General features: G+C 41.5%; 1 protein-coding gene across 4 annotated transcripts in view; it reads left to right on the top strand.

The window, feature by feature from the left end:
- The window catches only part of FCHSD2 (FCH and double SH3 domains 2), a 120,759-nt gene that overhangs the window by 83,923 nt on the left and 15,183 nt on the right, over positions 1-21,653 (top strand). For 2 of the 4 annotated variants that reach the window (XM_030945106.1, XM_030944932.1), the window contains exons 9-13: positions 4,299-4,421; positions 8,478-8,573; positions 9,617-9,688; positions 16,932-17,048; positions 17,742-17,846. In XM_030945106.1, coding sequence (XP_030800966.1) covers positions 4,299-4,421; positions 8,478-8,573; positions 9,617-9,688; positions 16,932-17,048; positions 17,742-17,846 — 513 coding nt within the window. The remainder of the gene's footprint in view (positions 1-4,298; positions 4,422-8,477; positions 8,574-9,616; positions 9,689-16,931; positions 17,049-17,741; positions 17,847-21,653) is intronic. The other 2 variants (XM_030945194.1, XM_030945019.1) reach the window with 1 other exon arrangement.

Below are 21,653 nucleotides of genomic sequence, written 5' to 3'. Positions count from 1 at the left end.
GAGGTTTAGTTTGAACACCTGGATTTAAACTATAAAATTATTACCCAGAGCTTCAGCACAGGTTTTAGGAGTTTCTGTGCAAGACAAACAGGAACAGAATACCAGGAATCTTTCAGAAATAAATGGGACAACAGGGAAAACTCACCTTGGTGGCTTCACATAACTCTGCTCTGTGTTGTGTTGGGCAGAAAATTTCCATTTTTAATTTCTGTTTGCTTTTGCAATAAAAAATACAGAGTAGTTCAGCTTGTTTTCTGTCTTCTCCAAGATACTGAAATGGTAATTTATAAGTGGAATGTGGCTGAGACCTGTAAATGTTTTAGTGAAGAGACCAACGTCAGTCACAGAAATGAAGATGAAAATTCTACACAGGGTCTGTTCTATATTGTATGTTATTTTAAATGAGTAACAACCTCCCAAAGGCAACCAAATGTCCTAATAATAGCTAAAATACTTTCATTTACATATTTGCTTTTGAGGGAATTTTCATAGAATGTAGAATGATTAAAGCTAAATTCCCAAAATGTTTGGTATCATCTCTTGAAACAAAAAGCATCTCCTGAAAATGATCTGAACTGGGACTGAAGTTTTGTTTCAGGGAAAATCTCTCAAAGTTACACATGAAACTTGGATGTTGAAATCAGAACAGTGTTCTAGTCCCATTCCCTCTGTATATAATTTTATGGGTTTGAGTTAATATATAGGATTTGTTCTAAAAATAGGCTTTAATTTGGTTGTGTGTCCATTGTGTTTATTAACAGCTTCAGCTCTTCTCAGCCCTAATTCCAGCTTTTATCTTCTCCAGCTTGGACACAGGGGAAGTAGTTCTGTACCTTCAGTATGGCAATTCTGCTGTAAAGAAATGATTTCTGAAAAAAACAGTGACTTTTTTCTATCCTTGGAAATTGTAATTTTGTGCTACTTAACTTCGTATTATCTTGGGTTTGATGCCAGATTTGTTTTTTTTTTTTAAAAACCTTTGATTTCCTTTTGAAGTTGACAAAAAGACAGGTTTTTCAGTGGGATTGTAATACAGTAAGTGATTTAGTGCTCTCTGGAGAGTCAGAAAGAGAACAAAAGCCATTGTAGAGGAATAATGGGTGTTGGGTTTTTTGATTTTCTTTTTTTTTTCCCCAGTTTCCCCTTCAAATTGTGTGATGAGAAATTTTGAAAAGACTTTTCCTTTCAAACCCTGTGATGTTCAGTGGTTTGGGTCAGAGTGTTTGTAAGTGAATGAGTTTCGGCTGATAAAGCCTCACGTGAATGTTAATTTATATCCTACAGTTCAGCAAGTCAAGTCTTTTGTTTTCATATGAACACATCCAGCTCGACGTAATAATTACCATTTTACAGAAAGGATAAATCCGTTATTATTGCAAGTCTGGAACCAGCCAGCTCTCTGATGCTGTGGCTGATGGGATGTCACCTTTTCTGTGCTTTTTAGCTTGTGTTGAGGCTGCTTTCTCAGCCCTGCCTGTGTGATATTGCAGTGACTTTCAGAACTTCAGTTCTGGCAGCTCTCATCGGTATTTAAGAACTTCATCATATTGAAACTGCTTTTAATTAATGAAAGGAGCCAGGCTGTAATGCAGTTCTCACATGCTGACAGACCCATGTGCTGCCTAATGTTTTGCCACACTTTGCTCTGATGTCCTTTCTTAAATACCTTTATTTTTTATATCACACTGTGGGGGTTTCTGCCATCTCAGCAGAGATGCAGGAGGAGGGGGGAAATAACGAAGTTGATATTTCTCCCTCTTTTTTTTTTCTTTTTTTTTACTATTCCTTGAAGTGCAGGCTGCAGCTGGACATGAATTAATGCCCAGTGCCGTGTGGATGATAATTGGAGGGAATGAACACGTGTGGGGCTGGGCTGTGTGAGCTGATTGTGGGGGCACTATTTACGGTCAGTGAAGAGCAATAGGCCCTTGGCATCCTGCCTTTCAGCTGACCTATTTTAGCCATCTATCTTGGAGAGGGATCAATCACAACACACAAGTACCAACTTCTCTCCACTGGCTCTGCAGAGCACCCAGAGTGTCAAAACCTAAGGCAGAGCTCAGTGTTTAAGACTGAAATGTAATGACACGAGCCCTTCGTGTGGGGGTTGACGTAAAAACAACATTTGGGTTTGATATGGAGCTGTGAAATTCTCTTTTATGGCATCGTGGGATGAAAAGAATCACAGCTGCTTTGCAAACTGAGCACTTAGAATTGCTTTGCCAAATTGAAATTATTTCTTTACATTTCTTAGCAGAGTTGCACTCCAGCCCTGGTGTTTGAGCAGAAAAGCTTTAGGAACAGATAAAAGTTGACAGTTCTCTTTTGGGGGAGTTTCAGGCTCCCCATGGTCCCCCAGGGAGAGCACAGGCAGGCTTGGCAATTTCACCCATCATTTGTATTCTCTGTGAGCACAGGGCTGAGCTGCTGTTGGGGCTGCCTGTACTGGATGTGAAATGAGTGCCCTTGGAATGGGGTGGTGACTCTGGCACTCAGGTGTTCCTTCAGGGCTAAAACCACAGGGAATGTTCAAATCCTGTGAATCCCAGCAGAGCTGTGCCCCCAGCAGCACAGGCAAGAACTGAACCTGTGTCTGTGTGTGGCTGTCTGCTTTCTGTGCATTTGCTGCTGGGAATTTCCTGATGCTTTCCTCAATTGGCTCTAAGCTGGTATTACATAACTCTTGAAATAAGAATTTTTAAAAATTCTACATAACAGTGTTTGGTGGAGCTGACACCAGTGGCAGGAGGCTGGAGCAGTTATCCTGTAGCTCTTTCCCAGCCATACTGGGAAGTCCTTCCTGGGGCAGGGCCTCCAGGAGCTGCCCTGGCTGCTGACCCCTCAATCCCAGCCTGAATGAACCTCTGAGTGACCCAGCTGCAGTGTGGGGGCTTGGAAGGAATTCCCAGTTTGCCACTGGTTTGCCATAATGGCTTCCTGATGGCCACAGAACTGCCGAGTTTGAGGCAGGTTTAATGTGTAAGGCTGGAGGAAACAATCTGCACCTGCTAAAAATTCCTTTACACTTGGAAGGGGCAGGATGAAGTGTGTAGTGTGAAGTGGATTTGGGATATCAGAGTTTGGATGTGAGAATTCCAGTCCTACAATTTGATTATGTCCTCAAAGCATCCCTCTGTGAAGGTGACCACGTGCTGCTGGGAAAGCTTTGCAGAAGGATGATCTCTTCTGTTCTTCCTAAATTCTGAGGGATTTCATAAAACCATGCGATGGTTTGGGTTGGAAGGCACCTAAAAGCTCATCCAGTTCCACCCCTGTGATGGGCAGGAACACCTTCCACTATCCCAGGCTGCTCCAAGCTCTGTCCAACACTTCCAGGATTTGTGTCTGATTCATTGTGTCTCTTCACCTCACCTTAAACATTGGTTTGATTTTTCAGGGGCAGAAACCATTCCTTAAGTCCTGCACAATTTCACTCTTTCCCCCCACTCAAATTCGCAAAATTATTTAAATAATCAAATCCAATTTTCTAGAGAAGTGTGTTGGAATGGAATGGAGTTTCCATGAATACACTGTTTAAATGGATATCTGTGAAATAACCTATCTAAAAATCTACATCACATACATTTAAATACATCCTGAGTTAACTATTTAAATGACATTGTCAGTTCTTTGCAAAGTCATATTTAACACAGAACTTGTGTCGCCTGCCCTGTGTGATTTGATTTTACAGCTCTGCTCACAACAGAGCTTTGAGGTTTGAACTTTGCTGTCACTGCTACGTTTGGGATACATTTGTGTTCCTTATTTTGTATCTTGGTGCCCAAAACAGCTGGGGGTGTGTCCCATCCAGATATTGACTGTCCTGGCACCACTCCCTGAGCAGTACTCTGGTTGGCAGCACCCGTGGCCTGGCAGTTCTGGGTGTCTTTTTGCCCTCAGTGACATCTCCCTGAGCATTTTCACTGCTCCAGAGCTGCTCTGCCCCTGGGAACAGCTGGATGGAGATGCTGGGATGTTGTTGCAGTGCTTTGTGCTGCCATCTAATGGAGCTCAGCACTGTCACTCCTCCTGCCAGGAGTGAGGGATTTTCTAGGGGCCTTCCCACCCAAACCAGTCTGGGGCTGTGATTGTATCAAAATGCAATTTAAGTTCCTTTCCACTTGAGCAGTCTTACTCAAGACCTGTACTTCTTGCCCTTCTCTTTCTTTCCACTCCTCACAGGTGTAAATCTGCTTAAAAAATGGTGTGAGCGTCTTGCAAGTTCCAGGGTGATAAATTGTATACAGAGTTATTTCCTGCTTTTCCTGATTTTTTTTTTATTTCTTTCCCTTGTGCAGGCTCTTGATGGAAATATATATGATCACCTTAAGGATTATTTAATGGCATTCAGCAGGACTGAACTAGAGACATGCCAAGCTGTACAAAACACATTCCAGTTTCTACTGGAGACTTCCAGCAGGGTAAGTTTGAACTGAATGATGCTTTGTAACTGAATCCTTGCAGTATGGACAAATCCCCAGGCCTGAGATTTGCTTCCAAAATCATGACAAAACTGAATGCTTGTTATTTTTTGTTACTCCTGATTGGTGTTAAGTTAAAAGGCACCAGACAGTTTTCTTGGGGAGAATTTTTCCTCCAGCACACAAACTGCCTTTCCCTGAGTGTATTTTCATCCGGAGATGCTCTGCTCTCCTCACTCTGCACGTTTGGGAGGGGAAATTGCAGCTGAGGGTTCTGCAGGGTGTAATCTGGAGCAAAGCCCCAGGAAACTGCTTGGATCATTCCTTAATAATTGTCTGTCAACCTAAAATCCAAGCTATTAGGCTGTTTTCTCCCTGGAATTAAGAGTGGCAAACACAGCAAACAAATTAGAGCCCTGTTGTAGACGTGGTTTGTTTGCTTTGTCGAGCTGCCAGACTGAGAGAGGCGTGATCGCTTCCAGGGTGATTTTGATACTTAAATAATTCATCTGCTGGGCTAAAAGAAGGGAAAAAAAAATTGCCATTGAGTTCAGAAAAAGCTGCTTTGGTGCAGTCATAATATTCCTTTTTACGTTTCCCTTACCCACCCACCCAGAAACAGAGCTCATTCACACAGAGATCTGGAGCAAAAGCTTATTTAACACATTCCTCATTCACCTCCAAGCAAGTGATCTCACACCTTCAGAGATCTAAAGGGAGGGCATGAAAAATGGGCTTCACCTTCAGCTTTGAATTTATTTGGCAGCAACTGTAAAAATAATCAAAACACCATTTTCTCTTCAGTTATAGAAGGACTTTCAATAATTTACCTTGGGGTGTATTATTCAGGTCTGCTTCAAATACCTTCCCCAGAAATGCTGGCTTGGAATCTTTCAGCTAAACAGCCTTCTGTATAATGTCTGCATAATTAATTTTTCACTGTTGTATCAGATCCTTTGTGTTCAGAATACTCTGAGAGCTGCCTGGTTGGGACTTTGATCCAATTCTAAGCTGCCATATCCAAACATTTCCTTGGAGCAGGAATCCTTTCCTCAGATATTTGTGTGTGCTGAGGTCGGGGCGCTTCAGAGAGCTCCAGGTCTGGCTGATTTTACACAACCACCAAGTCAGGCTGTGTGTGTGAGCTGTGTTTTTGTTTTATTCCATGGGCACAATGCCTGGAGAAGGGACAGAAGTGTAAATCCAGCTGGCAGGTCTCAACAGGGCTTTTACAACCGGTTTCTACAACTCCATTTGCTTCTCTCCTTGTACTTCAGGAATGTGGAGAAGAAAAATTTGTGTTGCTTTGCTACTGAAAATATGTGCTTTTCTCTGAATATATTGACTGGTGGATTTTTCCACAGGCTTTGCTCATCCTTTCTTTCCATAACAGGTTGCAGTAATCAGCCACAGAAAAAAAGAACCAGAAAAAAACATTTTCTCTCCACCAAAACCCATCCGTGTCTTTCAAAAGCAGTTTGAGTTGTTAAACATGTAATAAATTTGTAGCAATTTAGAATAAACCTGTCATCAAAGCAAAGGTTTTAAATATTTATTGGGGGTTTTGAATGCTTCACCTGTTCTTTGTTAGTTTGCAGTACAAGCTTGCCAGGATCTGCTTAGAAGAGACACTTCAGGTCATTGGGAGGAATATTTTTGCTCTTCCATCTGAGCTCCATTTCTGTTTGCAGGATGGAATTAAATTGTATTTGCTTTAGGAAGACACAAGTTGCTTCCCACAGGTGCCAGGGATGGCTCCTTGGATGGGCAGGGCTGGCTGTCACATCATGTGATGCAGATTGAGGGACACAGCTAAAAATCAGATTTTATGTATAAAATGAGGTTTTTGATAGTTTTATCATTGTTGGTTGGAGCTTTGGAGATTTTATTACTCCTGGGTCAGGGTGGTCATTGTCATTCCTCTGACACTGGAATGGGAACACTGACCCCAAGGGGGGGCAGGGATAGATGGGCTATTGGGAAGGAATTGTTCCCTGTGAGGGTGGGCAGCCCTGGCACAGGGTGCCCAGAGCAGCTGTGGCTGCCCCTGGATCCCTGGGAGTGTCCCAGGCCAGCTTGGACAGGGCTTGGAGCAGCCTGGGACAGGGGAAGATGTCCCTGGTGCCCATGAGAGGGGATGGAATGAGATGATTTTATAGGTCCTTTCCCACCCAAACCAGTCTGGGGCTGTGATTGTATCAAAATGCAATTTAAGTTCCTTTTCACTTGAGCAGTCTTACTCAAGACTTGTACTTCTTGCACCTCTCTTTTGGAAAAAAAAATCTGATTTTCTTTGGAATATTTTCTAAACTTCCATTTGCTGTTTTGAGTAACATTTCTGTGAGGTTCCTGATAAGAGGGCAAATAATTCCCTTGATGCACATCTCCACCTGTGCCTTGTTTCTGCATATGGGGTATATTTAATGTTTGATTTCAGGTCTGTTGTAAGCTGTCAATTGACATTGACTTCAGAAAGAAACCATGTAAGAACATTGATTTAATTACTGAATAACAGGAAATCTATTTGGAAAAGTGGCAGCTTAATCTCAAGGATACAGTGTTGCTTTGGAGTCTTTTTATTCTCTTTTTTATCAATTGTCCAATATTTTGTGCAAATGCAGGATTTCATATGCTGGGCTTGCACATCCTCCCAAACCTCCTGTTCTGATAAAGTTGTTTTCAGTTTTAACCATTTATTGTGGCTTTGAGGAGAAATCTCCTAGGAGTGCTGTTGGAAAAATGAGTTTTCTGCTTTGAACTGATTTGCTTGGGAGTCAGATTTCTGTGGGGAAAGCACATAAAAATATCTGTGGAGGTTTTCACATCCTCAGTAACTTCATTTTGGGGGGGTGTTCCTAATTGAAGTTAAAATAGCTCCACATATTTGGCATGGCCCAGGGTTGTGTGCTATGGTCAGTGTTCACATGGATCTAAAGGACAATTCAATGGAATAGCTGCTTAAATTAAATTATTTTGATGCCAGATCAGTGCTGAGCATCCTCTGAAGCTGCAGATGTTTCCTTCTTTAGTATTTTCTGAATTTCTGTTTCTGGGAATTCGTGATGTAAATCCCTGTCTGTTTTCTCCCCATTTGAGTGTGTTTATGTTCAACTGCTCAAATTGGAGCAGTAATTATGTACTTTTCTGGTTTAGATGAGTGTGTTATTGGCCCTGGAGGACTATTTACTTTCTTTAACTGGAGATTAATTTTTTACAGTTCAGTATTTCAGCAACACAAGCATCAACATTTTGCTGCATTAGAGAACAAGTTTTATTTCCCATTGTCCACGCAGCACAGAGTTCTTGGTCATGCACAATGCTGCTATTTCTGGATAAATACCATCTTTGTTATCTCTTTTGTACATGTAAACCCCCAGTTTGGTAATAAATTGATATAATTTTGATGCATTTTCATCAATTGAGGCAGTGAATGCTTTGTAAGAGTTCTTCAACCAGTGATTCTATTTTTTCGTCTTGCAATCACTGGGTATTTCTTTGTAAATCTGTGTAAATTGTGACATAAGAGGTTTGTTTAGGGATCTGTGTCATGCTGCCTGAAACGTATCATTAAACAAATTTGGGAGCTGAAGGAGTTTTGCTTCAGCAAAATGCAAGCTTGGAGAGTTTTCTCTGAAAGCAATTTAATAAAGAGAGATTAAGTTTGTCACTGATTTTGGATGCATTATTCCAAATAAGTCTTTTCAGCTCCCACAATTAATAATTTCTGCCAAATTAAGACTTTTCATCTCAAGAAAGAGCAGTGCACAGGAAATTACCCATAAGAGGAGGGGAAAATATTTATGGCAGTGACAACCTATTCAGTAGTTGGTGTTTTTCCTCTATTTTGTAGGTAAATGGCAGGGATATTTTAGGTCCTTGTCACCCCCTGTGTGTCCTGCCAGTGCCTCTGAACAACTCAGGTCCTCAGTTCCCTGCTGGTGCACCCAAGCTTCCGCTGCAGGTTTAATCTCAGTTGGAAGCTGTGCTGGTTTTGCTCCCCAGCTCTTTTTCAGTTCACCAAACAAGGAGTCTAAATAAACCTTTCTCTTTCCTCAGGTGGTGCGGGATTACAACCTCCAGCTGTTCCTGCAGGAGAACTCCGTGTTCCACAAACCTCAGCCTTTCCAGTTCCAGCCCAGTGACAGTGACACTGTAAGAGCCCTGTGAATCTCTGCACTTACTTGCTCCTGCTCTATTTTAAAGCAGATTGTTCTAAATGGGGAAGAGAATCACTGGTATCCCAGTCTGGTTTAACCTCGTGCTGGTATTTTTGGGAAAGAAAGGGAGAGTGGCCTGGTTGCAGGAGGTGGGTGATGGTAAAAAAAGCATCAAGTAGGCTCTATATCATCCACAAAAGAGCAGAATCTTTTTTTGGCTTCCAGATTGTGACTAACAGTCCTCTCTTTCACTGCTTTCAACCTAATTCCTACTAAATTTTCTTGCCTTTTTATCCTGCTGGTGAGGTTCTCATAATTTTCACTAATACTGGGTTACAACTGAGCCAAAGAAAGTGTCCCTGCACACCTAAATTGCTCAAGGAAGACTTAGAGATACATGTAGAGAGTGTTACTAAAAATAATACTGTTAAAACACTGCATTCCAAAATAATATGCAAGAATCTTATCTTGGTTTCTGTGTTGCTTCCAAAGCAATCATTAATGACATTAAAAGTGGGTGAATCAGAGTATGTAAGTGCATTTCCAAACAGCACCTTGATTAAAGTGCATTCTTGATGTCCCATTGACATTACTGATGGTATTTTAAGAAACAGCTGTTTAAAATAAGTTTGGATCTTTAAAGCTTATAAACTTTTTCTGACTTGAATTCTTTATTGAACTGACTTGGGCAGTCCTGATCTGCATTCAAGTGATTCAGATCAAGACCTGCATAAGGGTGACTTTCCCTGTCACCCTGACATTTCTACATGGCTCTCCTTTGTATTTCCCTTTTAACAAACTCTGATTTTGATTTTTATTCCAGAAGGACTCAGTTATTCCCATAAATAAATGTTTGGACAATGCTCTTGGGGGGGATTGTTGGGGTGTCTGTGCAAGACTGGATAATGCTGATGGGTCCCTTCTGTGATAAATTTTAGGTTGTTCTTGATAACAGTGAGCAGAATCTTTCTGAGTCTTTGCTCTGCCTGTCTAACCTTTGCTGCTGTGTTCTCATCCCTGTGCACTCCCTGCATCCAGAGTTTTAATGCAGTTCAGCTGGTGGAGATTGAGCCCTCACCTGTCAGTGCTATGAGAATGACCATAGCAGAGGTACCTGGGGGTGTTTCTGGTCAGCCCTGTGTTATCCCTGTGCATGTGGGATGCTGAATTTACACTCTGGACAGGTGGCAACAGAATGCACAATCTCTATGTATAAAACAGAAAAGGTAAAAAAAAAAAAAGGCTTTTTTCACAATGAGACTTCAAGGAGGAAAAATCAATTTAAGGGTGTTATTAGTGGGGGGCAGCTTCACACTTCTCCTTTTGTAATTGATATTCTAATCAATTTGGGGGTTTGTAATTGATATTCTAATCTGCTGGGGCATGAATTAAAATTTCACAGCTGAAGACAGTGCTGTGTGAAATTGGTTGCTGCTCCTGTGTGAGCGGGAGAGATGTGAGAGCTGCAGGCTCTGGGTGTGCACTGGTGAAATGCAGCCCCATTGCTGATTCATCCCCATGGCCAGGAGGGCTGGAAGTCACTCCCATTAAACTCCCCAATGTGAGAGGAATGCCAGGATTCTGTGCCATGGCACTTGTGTGGGCTCACAGGGTCCATGTGTGCTCCTGGTGCTGCCTCACTCCAGGAATTTTGGGGAAGCAATGAATGAGTCCTTCATGTCTCAGTTCCTCCTCCTTTGCTTGGTTAACCCTCTGGGGCTGCAGAATTCCTGCATTTCCTCAATGCTCTGCAGCTTTTTAATCTTAGCTGCTTAGGCTGTAACTGATTTTCCCAAAAATAATTCAATTATACTTCTTTAGGATCCATGTAATTCTGCTCAGCTGACAGCATTCTACCTGGGCAATCCCATTTTTAATGAATAAGTACAAGAGAATGAAGGCTCTTGCTCAGGCTTTTGAATTGGTCAGAAATTAGGTGTTTTCTAATTGATGGAGCAGCATTTAACTGCATGAGAACAATCACCAAGCATTCTTTTGCCACATGTTCTGTTTCTAGATGTTTTGCAGAGGTTTCTCAGTTGGCTTTTAATTTCTGTGAGTTGTGCATGATAATTTTCACACCAAGGAAAGTAGAATCATAAATACATCTCATCAAAAGTTTAATATGAACCTTTCCCAAGAGCAAGTTGTGGGCTCTCTTCAGGCTGATCCACTGGGACTGGGCTCAAAATTCAGAGTATTTAAGTATTACTGGAATGGAGTTGTGAGGGCTGTAGGCAGGAGGAATGTTATAAACAATATGGATATGGAGTTCTGAATGGAGAGATCTGAATTCTGGTGGAAATTCCACTTTTCTATGGTCCATCCCAGACTTCTGTTTTATTACCAGGATTTCTGTGCAATCCTTGAGTCAGGGACAGCCCAGTTTGCTTCCAAAATGATCCCAATGTGCACAGTCAGAGCAAAAGGGTCTGTTCTTAAGAAAGGAAGGAATGAGACAATTTTCCGTCAACTTCCAGGATTTTTGATCCCAAAAATCCCAATTGTTCTAGGCAAAATGTATACTTTTGAGTGCCCACCAAGAGAAAACCACTTCAAAATGTTTTACATCAATCAGGAGGTATTTTCCTTTATCTAAAAAAAAAATGTTTGAGCTTAAATTGAATCAGTTGTTCATGTTACTAAATTGCTTAGATTATTTCATTGTCTTGGTTCATTTTGATGAACGTAAATTCTTATTTTTAAAAAAGAAAGTGTTCCCAAAAATCCCTGAAAGAAACCACTTACCCTTAAAGAAATGGTTTGTTTTCAAAATACTCAGAAAGAAACAATTGATCAGTTCCTACCAAGCTTTAATCCTCTCCAGAATAGAATTCCCAACATGGATTTATGGCCAGCAAAGCAGAGAATGGAAAAGAATATTTTAAAATTCCTTTATCCTCCCAAGGAAATGCACTCAGCACATCTTGGCCTTGCACAGAGGCTGCTGTGATTCTCCAGTTTCATCATGCCCAGGAGGGAAGGGATATTTCTGAATTCCACAGAAATCCAGCGTGTGAAAAACGCTGCCCTGTGCTCACAGATAAGCCACGAGAACGGGGCAGAAGAGAAAGGAAATTGGCAGAAGAGAAAGGAAATTTCTCTGTTTCCTGCTTGGAAAAGCTGCTTTTTCCTTGATCCCAGGGTTATCACATGAGAAATGGAGGCAGGTGACACAAAAGTGTCCCTGGAATGGGAGGAGAAGGGCCCTGGAAAGCTGACATTTCATTTTTGGGGTCTTTTTCCTGTTTTTTATTCACTGTTTCCTCAGAGACCGTGAGGAAAAGCTGTGACCCAGCTGATTTCTCCCACAGCTTCGTGACATGAAAATAATCTTGTTTTTTCCCTCTCAATTTGCACAAAAACACCTCAGGATGTTCAGAGGAAAGTTTTGCGGTTTCCCCCCACGTAACTTGGCTGTTTTATGGGTAGATTGAGAAAATAAAGATTAATTTCTCTTCACTCTCAGAAGAACATCCTGAAATTTCTCTGCATCTTCTGTGAAGGAATTTTATATAAGTTACATTAAAAAGGCCCATATTTCTATATTTACAATGGTCTGTACATTTAATACCAGAACAGACCAGGTTTAAGTATAACTTTCTTGAACCTAAACCTAAAAAAAAAAGAAATTTAGTTATTATTTAATTTGATCAAACTTTTAATACTGCAACAGACTGGTTTTAAGTATAACCTTTTTGAGGCTAAATATATTTTACAAGGAAGTAATTATTTAATTTTATTCAGAATTAGGAGTTCTTTTTGAGGAGAATTATAGCCATTCAGGTAAAGAAATGATCAGTGGGTGTGAGTGGGCAAAGCTCTGCCTTCCTTCTGTGACTTGACCCATCTTGTGCCTGTGTAAAACTGATTTTATTTAATCCCTCCCACCCCATCTGTGCTTAAAATAAGATCTGAGATCTGATATTTATATTTGAGATTGATACTGAAGAAAAAGGAGAGTTTTGGATCTACTGGGGATTTAACTTAGGTTGAATGTGAGGATCATTTCTGATTTTCTCCTACGTATAATGAGCTGAAATTGGCTCCTAACCTAATGGATTTTATTTTAATTTGCACCACCTAATTTTAATTTAGAGAGCACACAGAATTCTTTGGCTTTAGCAGTCAGGAAACAAAATTGCAGCAAAGCTCTGAGTATTTTCTAACAATGAAAATCAGAGAGCACAAGTTGCTCTTCTTGAAAGAAGTGGCCCTTTCAGAAGTACAAATTTGTTTATATTGCATTGAAAATATTCACAAAATCAATTTTTCTGGGTCAAACTTGATTTTGAAAGTCTTTTTTTTGCCTTTGGTTATCTAATGAGGGCAATTTTTCCATATTTCTAGTTCTAATAGATTTTTTTGAAAAATTGGCTGGGAATGCAGCTGCTGTGAGAGCTGAGGCAAATGAGGATAATTATGAGGGTGAAAATAGAAGTAAATGAACAAAAATACTCTGCACTCTAATTTCAAGATTAATTTCAGTGAGAACAATAAAAAACTTCAAAAATAAATAAGATTCAAATTAATTTTGACAAAAGGGTTGTGCTTTCCATCTCTTGTATGCAGCAGAAGTTCTTAATACAGAAACTAGGAATAACAAAGCTGTGTTGATCAGTGATATTTAATAAAAGTCAATACTTTTAAGATTCTAAACTTCCAAAACAAAAACAAAAAAACCTGAAACAAACAAAAAAACTAAAACAAAAAAAACCAAACCCAAACATCCCTGCCTGATCTGATGTTCCCTTTCCTACTGCAGCCCCCTCATCAATTTATTAGATTTATATAATATTGTCTAGTATTAATAATATATTATGAATTTGTTGGTTTAAAAAGCAGCATGTGGTTCTATAAGGCAGCAATAATAGGTTGATTTGGATTTAGCTTTATTGTAACATATATGTGATAATAATAATAGTGGATTTAAGTCCTTTTTTGTTACTCTGAGGGGAAAAAAAACCCTTTATGCAAAAAAAGTCTTAAAGATGAGGAGTGTCCAGTTTGAAATGCTGGAAATTGACTGAAATGTGAGTCAGCCCCAGCTCACTCTTGGCTAAATTAAAATTAAATGAATTCAGCAACAAGAGACTGGAAGGAGCCCCAAAGCTGGCTCACGATTTTCTCAGAACTGCTGAGTTTAGCAGTGAGTTGTGTGAAAAATGTCATGTGTGTTCCTTCCTCCTCCCCAGAGTGTTCCTCTGCAGCATTGGCATGGAAATTTCTTGTTTTCACCTCTCTTTAAAAGAAATGCCTGGTTTTTAGCTGTGTTTTCTGTCGGTGCTTTGCATGCAATAAATGTCCCCTGCTTTTTGCCTTGACAGAAGTGAACTTTTTTAGGCTTCAGCCACAAAAAGAAGGAACTTTGAGGCTCAAGAGCTGATTTTTTTTTTTTGCTTTCAAGACAGTACTGTGCCATCTGCATCCGGATATAACCAGATAAATAAGAATACAGGCTGAGTTTGGCCTGTTGGGAGGCAAATCCTGCACCTGCAGCAACATTTCAGACCAAAATGGAGAAGTGACATTTGGCTGCAGCCTGAATGCTTTTGTTAATTTAAGAAGCAGCATCGCTGCCCCTGAGCTTTTTAGCTGCTTGGAGCCATCCAGAACTTTCTGTTTGGTTTACTGATCGAATTTTTAGCGCTAAACACTGTTTTTGTTGTAACCCAAGCCCTGAGGAAGCAGCAGGGTGTCCATCTATGTTTAGCTCAGGTTTTTTGGCTCTGCCTTCATTCCTTGGCCACCAGAGTGGGTTTGGTTTCCCTCTCTTTTTGGAAGAGGTTAAATTGAGGCATTCCAGGCCTGAAAACACTTCAGCTTCATGGAGTAAATCAGGATCAGACCCTTCAGTTCCTCCCTGCAATTTGGGCTTTAATGTCCACAGCAGATAAATCTGGTTTAGCTCCTTTGTTCTCACCTATTTAATGGTTTTCATTTTCTTGATGTTCCTGTCCAGTCTGTCTTTCCCTGAGGGTACAGAATTCAGGCTTTTCATTGCCACATTTTTATTTTTGTTTTATTTTTAGAACTTTCAGTAAGGATGAGGTCTGCCTGGGTGCAATGCTGCTTTATAAATAACTAATAAAAGTCTGATCCTACAGAATTCCTTTATTTTTTAGGAGGCCTTAAAGAATAGCCACGAAGTCCACATTCATTCTTCTGGTCAAGTGCTTCTGATTATAAATAGACTAAAACCCAAAATCACACTTGGGGTAATGGAGAAGATTATCAAGTGCCTGAAAAGTCTGGATTCTTTCCATATGAAGATGAGCTGTTGAGTTAGGAGCAAGAGCAGTGGGAACACTGAAAATATGTTATGGGCTGTTTTCACTCTCAGATGTTTGATGGGGAACAGGGAATGTCAAAGATTCTGCTCAGGTTTAGGCTCAGGTGGAAGCTGTGGAAGAAGCTGTGTGATAAACTGGGAAAAACTGAGGTAAATGTTACCTTAAGGATTGGATGTGCCTAAATAAATCCATGTGTTGTTTCCTTCAAGTTTACAATGGAGTAGCTTAACAGAGGTAATTAAAGAAGTCAGTAGTGAATTAATATGATTCTCTAAATCATATTAAAGAAAAGCCAGTTTATTAATTAAATTGAGGGGATGGGTGGAGAGATCCTCACCTGAAGCTTCACCTTCCTACCTGATCATCCCAGGGCTGGCCCTGTGCCTGTACCTCTCCTCTTCCTCTTCTGGGCTGCTCCACACCCTGCCTGACAATTCCTGTGCCTGGAGAAGAGCTCTGGCTGGCATTTCAGACACTCAGGATAAAGGCCAGGTTCAGTTTTGACAAAGAACTTCACTGAACAAGTAATGAGCCGAACCAATTTTGCCTTTTTTTCAATTATATCCCCTGACAGACTGTCAACCAAAGGTAGTCATTTTTGTTCCTTCCATGAGGAAAAATCTTGTTTTCAGAATGACTTCAGTTTGCCTCCTGGTGTCTCTTGGTTTTACCCCAGTCTGTGCCAAATGCTGGTGTAGATGATTAAACTCTCATCCTTCCTTGGCACAAATCATTCCACTTTTCCTGCTAAAATACCTGATAACAGCATCTCTTCTTCTGCAACAGCTGGAGGCTTCCCAGCTACCCTGAAAATAATTCCATGTCCTTCAGCTCTCTTACCCTTTCCTGATGGCTAACCTTGGATTTCTCCTGCCTAAACAACCTTTTCATCCTTCTGGGCTTTTTCTCTAGTTTCAAACTCCACCTGATGAAGAAAAATGGTGTCATTTGAACCACACAGAGTGAGACATTTGTGACACGGGCATTTCTTTCACACTTCAACAGCTCTGTGCATATTCTCTCTTCTTGAGTCAGTTTATAAGGGATTTCTTTTGGTTGATCTCAGAGGCTGGGCAGGAATATGTCAGGACTTGTGGTGAAAAGGAGTGTAGGGGGTTGTGGATTGCAGTGACTGGATCAGAAAAAGAAACCACAGGGACTGGTTGAGGTTGGAAGGGATCTCTGGAGTTTGTCTGGTCCAGAGCTGGTTGTCCAGGACTCTATCCATGTGGGTTTTGGATATCTTCAGAGATGGAAGATGATTCTATGACTGTTACAAATGGAAATGATGGAAAGATTGGGAATGATTTCAGTAATTCCATGCTGGAGAATATTCCTGTTCTGTTCAGCCTGTAGACAGCAGAGAACTATTTCATCTTGCTCTAGTTGGAACTTCCTGAGGGGGACAATCTTACTTTTTGTCATTGACACAACAAAAGGAATAAGATGGAACAATATCAAAAATGTGATTGGAAAGTTCAGACTCTCTTTTGCAGACACAAACATTTTTGGACAGAAACTGCTGTGCTGAACTAAAATATTTGATGACTTTGTGGTTTGATCACAGTTTACAAAGAATGAGCTCCTTGGTCGCACTAAACCTTTCATCTTTGGGAAGGAATTGTTCCCCATGAGGGTGGTGGGGCCCTGGCACAGGGTGCCCAAGGAAGCTGTGGCTGCTCCATCCCTGGAAGTGTCCAAGGCCAGGTTGGACAGGGCTTGGAGCATCTTGGGACAGTGGAAGGTGGTGTGGAGTGGGGCTGGGTGGGCTTTTAAAGTCCCTTCCATCCCAAACCATTCCATGATTCCATGATCTTTGCTTCCTATAATGCCTGTTTACTTTGGAAATGGAATTCTTGTGAACTTTTGGCTTTTGGAGTTGCCTTCCCACAACCTGGTCCCATCCCAAAGTTCACCAGGAGGTTCTTGTCACGCCTTCCTTGTTTCATAAGAAACAAGACCCCAGGCTGATAAATGTAGCACAGAGTTACCCTGTAGGCAAGCCCAGAGGCAGCGCAGGGTCTGGGCCATCGCAGCTCATCCCTTGTTGCGTGTTGCAGAGCCGACAGCTGGAGTCAGAGACGGGAACCACCGAGGAGCACAGCCTGAACAAGGAGGCGCGGAAATGGGCGACGCGCGTGGCCCGCGAGCACAAGAACATCGTCCACAGCCAGAGGGTAGGTCTGGGACGAGCACACCCCTTGGGACAGGAGCTGCTGCCAGCACCAGGGACCCCCCTGGGGCCTGCCTTCATGTGACTGTCAAAAATCAGTTCCACACTGGGAAAAATCTGTGAGGAATTGGCCGTTAAATCTAATGCGATGACATAAAATTAGATGGGAATTGATAAATTTATTTCTGTGTCTGTGGCTGGGCTTTGAAGAGCCAAGGGCTGTGTTTGGGCATCAGGCAGCTGGGTTTTGGGATGTGTTGAATGTGTCTTTTAGGAGGGAGAATAAAGACAAAAGTTCCTTGCAAAAAATCCAGCCATGAAGGATTCTGCTGTGCTTTCACGACACCCTGCCCAGTTTCCTGGTGTTGCACAGTTCCAGCTCTTGAGCACAGCATCAGCTGGAGGAAAACAACATCCAGAATGCTCTGACATCTCTGGGAAGGCTCCAGGGAGAGCTCAGAGTCCCTTCCAGTGCCTAAAGGGGCTCCAGGAGAGGTGGAGAAGGACTTGGGACAAGGGACAGGGAATGGCTTCCCACTGCCAGAGGGCAGCATTAGAGTCACCACCTTTTATTTCTTTTTATTTCCTGGGATGGACCTTTGTCAGTCAACCCCAGCATCCAGACAGTAACTGATTGTCACAAATGCCTGTCTTTGGCATTTACTGCACCTGTGGTGTGTGTCCTTGTTCCTGGCAGACCCTGGAAGAGCTGGAGTGCCACGGGCCCGTGATGTCCGAGCAAACCCGAGCGGAACTGGAGCAGAAAATAGACGAAGCCAGGGAGAGCATTCGCAAGGCTGAGGTAAAAAGGAAATTATTTTGGCATTTTCACTTCCTTCCCACAGGTGGATCTTGGTTACAGCTTCATTTAATTGGTGGAAATGTGTATTTTTAGCATCAAAACCCAGGGAGTTTTAAGGTATTTTTTTTTCTTCATTTGGTATTTGTCAAATCACTGAATGAACTTCATGAAAGTTGAGATCAGAAGGATGATATTAAAAACACCTCCTGATGAAGAGTGAGTCCTCTTGCTGCATTTTTCACTGTTAAAGGTCAAGAATCTCTGTATTTAGGGGTTTTATCTGAAATAGGTTGAAGAACAATCTCATTGTTTTTTACTAATTTCCTTCCACTTGAAGAAATTAATACCAGAAAATGGTGATTTTATCTGACTTAATATTTTTAGGTTCTAGAACTGTTAACTGCTGTTGTATTGGATTTTGATACACTAAATCTGACTGTTGATGGGGAAACATTGGAAATAATCCTTGCATCTCTAATTTTAGTGTGAGGTGCTTTAAAAAGGGTTACAGAGGTTTTTGAGACCTGTTGTGGGTTAAGACTCCTGAAAAAATGAACTTCTTATTTGGCTGCCAGTGTTGGGCTGGTAAAAGTGAACTGTTCTCATGGCCACTGACTGAAAAACCCCATTGCAGGCAGAAGGATCAGATCTGCTGGGTTTTGGGGTGAGTGGGTTGCTTAATTAAAACTGTAGGAGAAACCTAATTGTTTCAGTGAACTGCTTCTCATACCTCAGAGTACCTGATGTAATTAGGAATGTGATTTACAGGTGAAGGGGTTGGAAAATACAGAGCAAAATCATTCCTCCTCCTGGCAGGAGGACTGTCAGGCTCCCCTTTTAAAGCAAATGCAGGATATGGTTTTTTTAAAAACCTGATTCTTACATAAAGTGGTTTAAAAACCTGTTTTGAGTAAATTATTTCCAAGAGACCATACTCCAAAATACTTGTGTGTATACATACATAGTTAATGATTAAATCTGCAAGGATAAAAGCAGCAGCAAGAAATAAAATGAGGATAAGGAGTTGCCAAAGAGAAAGTTCTTGCAGCAAAATATTATAAAAGGTACAAATTAAACCAGTCTGGAACTAACATGACTTAGGAGAGAGGGAAAGTGCTAAGAAGTGAAAATTTTACATATTATTTTCTCCAAGACATGTGTTTTAGCTAATACCAATAGTGTATTTTCCTGGTTTTCCAGTGTGTTGGAGTTAAGCCATCCCTTATCTTCCTAACATTTCACATGTGCCGTGTTTTACAGGGGAGTATGGTGCCAGTGCCAAGTACTTGAGGATGAACCTCAGTGATTGGGGGATTTTTGCCAACTTACTTCTCTTCCGCTGCATATTTTAAAGACATGAAGTTTTATCCCTGAGCTTTTGGAATGATGTGGAAACCTCTTTGTGGGAGTTTCTTGTATTGCCACCAAAGCTGTTCATAGTGTGGCATTGTTTATTTTTTTCAGATAAACCAATAAGTGAATTTAGGGAGATGTTATTTCCACTTGAGAATGCCTTTTTCTTTTTGCTCTGTTGGTCCCCACTCCTCTAAGACTGAGCTCAAGACCACAAATCAGACAAGAGATTTTTGCATACATAAAATCCTGGAGGAGAACAACCTGAGCTTTGAGCTAAAACCTGTTCTTTGGGAATGCAATTATAATTCCTTGCAGTGTGTGAAAACCAAACATTCCTGCATATTTAAGTGCACCTGATGGAGTTGGAATTACTGAGGGTTGGGTTGAGGAGTGGTATTTGTGCAAAAAGTTATTGAGGCTGTAGGGAGGCTGTGGAGTTTGTTCTGGTCTCACATCTGAAGGTGTGTGAGGACAACAAAGAGCTTTGATTTTTATTTTATTTTTCTCTTGAAATGCTTGTTATTTTAATGGAATTTTTATGCCTGTTCTATCCCATTTTGGTTTCTTGACTCGTTCATTTTCCTTTGCAAATCCATTCTCCCTTTTCTGTCCTCATAATTTCTGAAGGGGAAGACAACTTCACAAGCACATTGGGATTGCTTCTTTCTGGTTTGGTTAGAGGGGATTGTATTGGTAAAGGTTTTTTTTTTCCAGGGTGTATTGGGCATACAAGTGCTCATCTCACTGCCCTCTTCCTTGGAGACCCTGAATCCAGGGAAATCTAAGCCCTGGGAGGAGCTGAGGAGCTGTTCCATATGGATAACTGGATTTAACAAGTACAGGGGTGTGGAAACAGGTGTCATTTGAAAGTACAGCAAAGGAATTGAGTAAAAATGTGCTCAGGATTAGGAAATATTGGAGAATCCCAATTGTTTTATCTTCTGCAAGATGAATATAAACCCTCAGATTGGCACATCCACAGCTCAGTGGGTGATTTTTGATCTTTTTCTCCCTGGGATAACAGCTATTTTTCCTTGTGATGTTTTCAGGGAGCAAACTCCTTGATTAGAGTTAGGGGAAAATTAGGATTTCCAGCAGAGTGCTGCTGTGCAGATGATACATGGCAGATGTGACTGTAACTGATAACCAGAGCACACATTTTTGTGTTAAAATTGGAAAATGTGGGGTTTGTTAAAGGAGGGGTTTTTTGTTGTTGTTGTTTTGCTTGTTTTTAAAGGAAATGTTAAAATAATGTTAGAATTTGAGTGATAATACCTCTGGCACTGGCAAAGAAGTAAATTGACTGTAGTTAATGACGCACTGTGGAGTTCAGATCCAGAGGGATTCCATCCTTGTCCCAGCTTCACTGAACCACTTTGATAAAGACAAGCCCTGAGAGCACAAGGTGCTCCTTCAAACTGAAAGTGGCACAATTCAGGCATCAGCTGTAAAGGAGATCAATTAAAAATTGGGGAATTGATGTTGAAAACTGATTATTTGTGAAGATAAGCCATTCTTGGAGCTCCTCTGTACTCACTGACCCAGTTCAGGTAATTGAAGTAGAACTTCTGTGATTTCAGCTTTGATTTCTGTAGCAGCAGGGAGGAAGGGAGGAATTGAGCTTTCCATTTTCCCACTGCCTGAATCCCTTTATCTTTCAATGACTGGAGACAGAAATTTGCTGGGAGCAGAGCCTGACCCCCCCAGCTGTCCCCTCCTGTCAGGGGCTGTGCAGAGCCACAAGGTCCTCCCTGAGCCTCCTTTTCTCCAGGCTGAGCCCCTTCCCAGCTCCCTCAGGAGTTCTCCAGCCCCTTCCCAGCTCTGTTCCCTTCCCTGCACACCCTCCAGCCCCTCCATGTCCTTCCTTGCTGAGGATCCTGAAGCTGCCCCAGGACTGGAGGTGCCTCAGCAGTGCCAGCACAGGAGATTTCTTTTTCTCATCTCCTTTTTCCTCTCTCCCACCAAAGGCTCCATCATGGCTCTCCCCAAGCAGTTCAGTTATCCCAGGGCTGGCAAGATTCTTCTCCAGGATGGTGGCAGAGGTTTCCCATTTGTTCTCAGCTCTTTGGGCCTCCAAAGCAATTAATCCTGTTCCCACTTAATTACAGGGGGATGTGTTTTGTCTCCTCCTCAGGATACCTACAGCTCTCCAGAGGGTGTTTGTACCAGATTAGATCTGGTTAAGGCTCATTGTGGTGCTGTTTACTCTGTTTGATCAGCTCAGAGGTGCAGGGCCAATTTAATTGTGTTTAATTGGGGGGCTGATTTCTCCCTCTCCTTGTATTTGGCTGTGGATATTTATTGCTGGGTTGTGTCACAGTGGGAACAAAGGAAATTCCATATGCTTCAGGAAAATAAATGAAATGGAGTCCCAGAATCACAGCATGGTTTGGGAGGGAAGGGACCTTCAGGGCATGGGCAGGGACACCTTCCACTAGACCAGGTTGCTCC

This window comes from Camarhynchus parvulus, chromosome 1 (genome assembly GCF_901933205.1).
Source record: "Camarhynchus parvulus chromosome 1, STF_HiC, whole genome shotgun sequence".
Classification (NCBI taxonomy): domain Eukaryota; kingdom Metazoa; phylum Chordata; class Aves; order Passeriformes; family Thraupidae; genus Camarhynchus; species Camarhynchus parvulus.
This window is presented reverse-complemented; position numbering and strand designations above follow the sequence as displayed.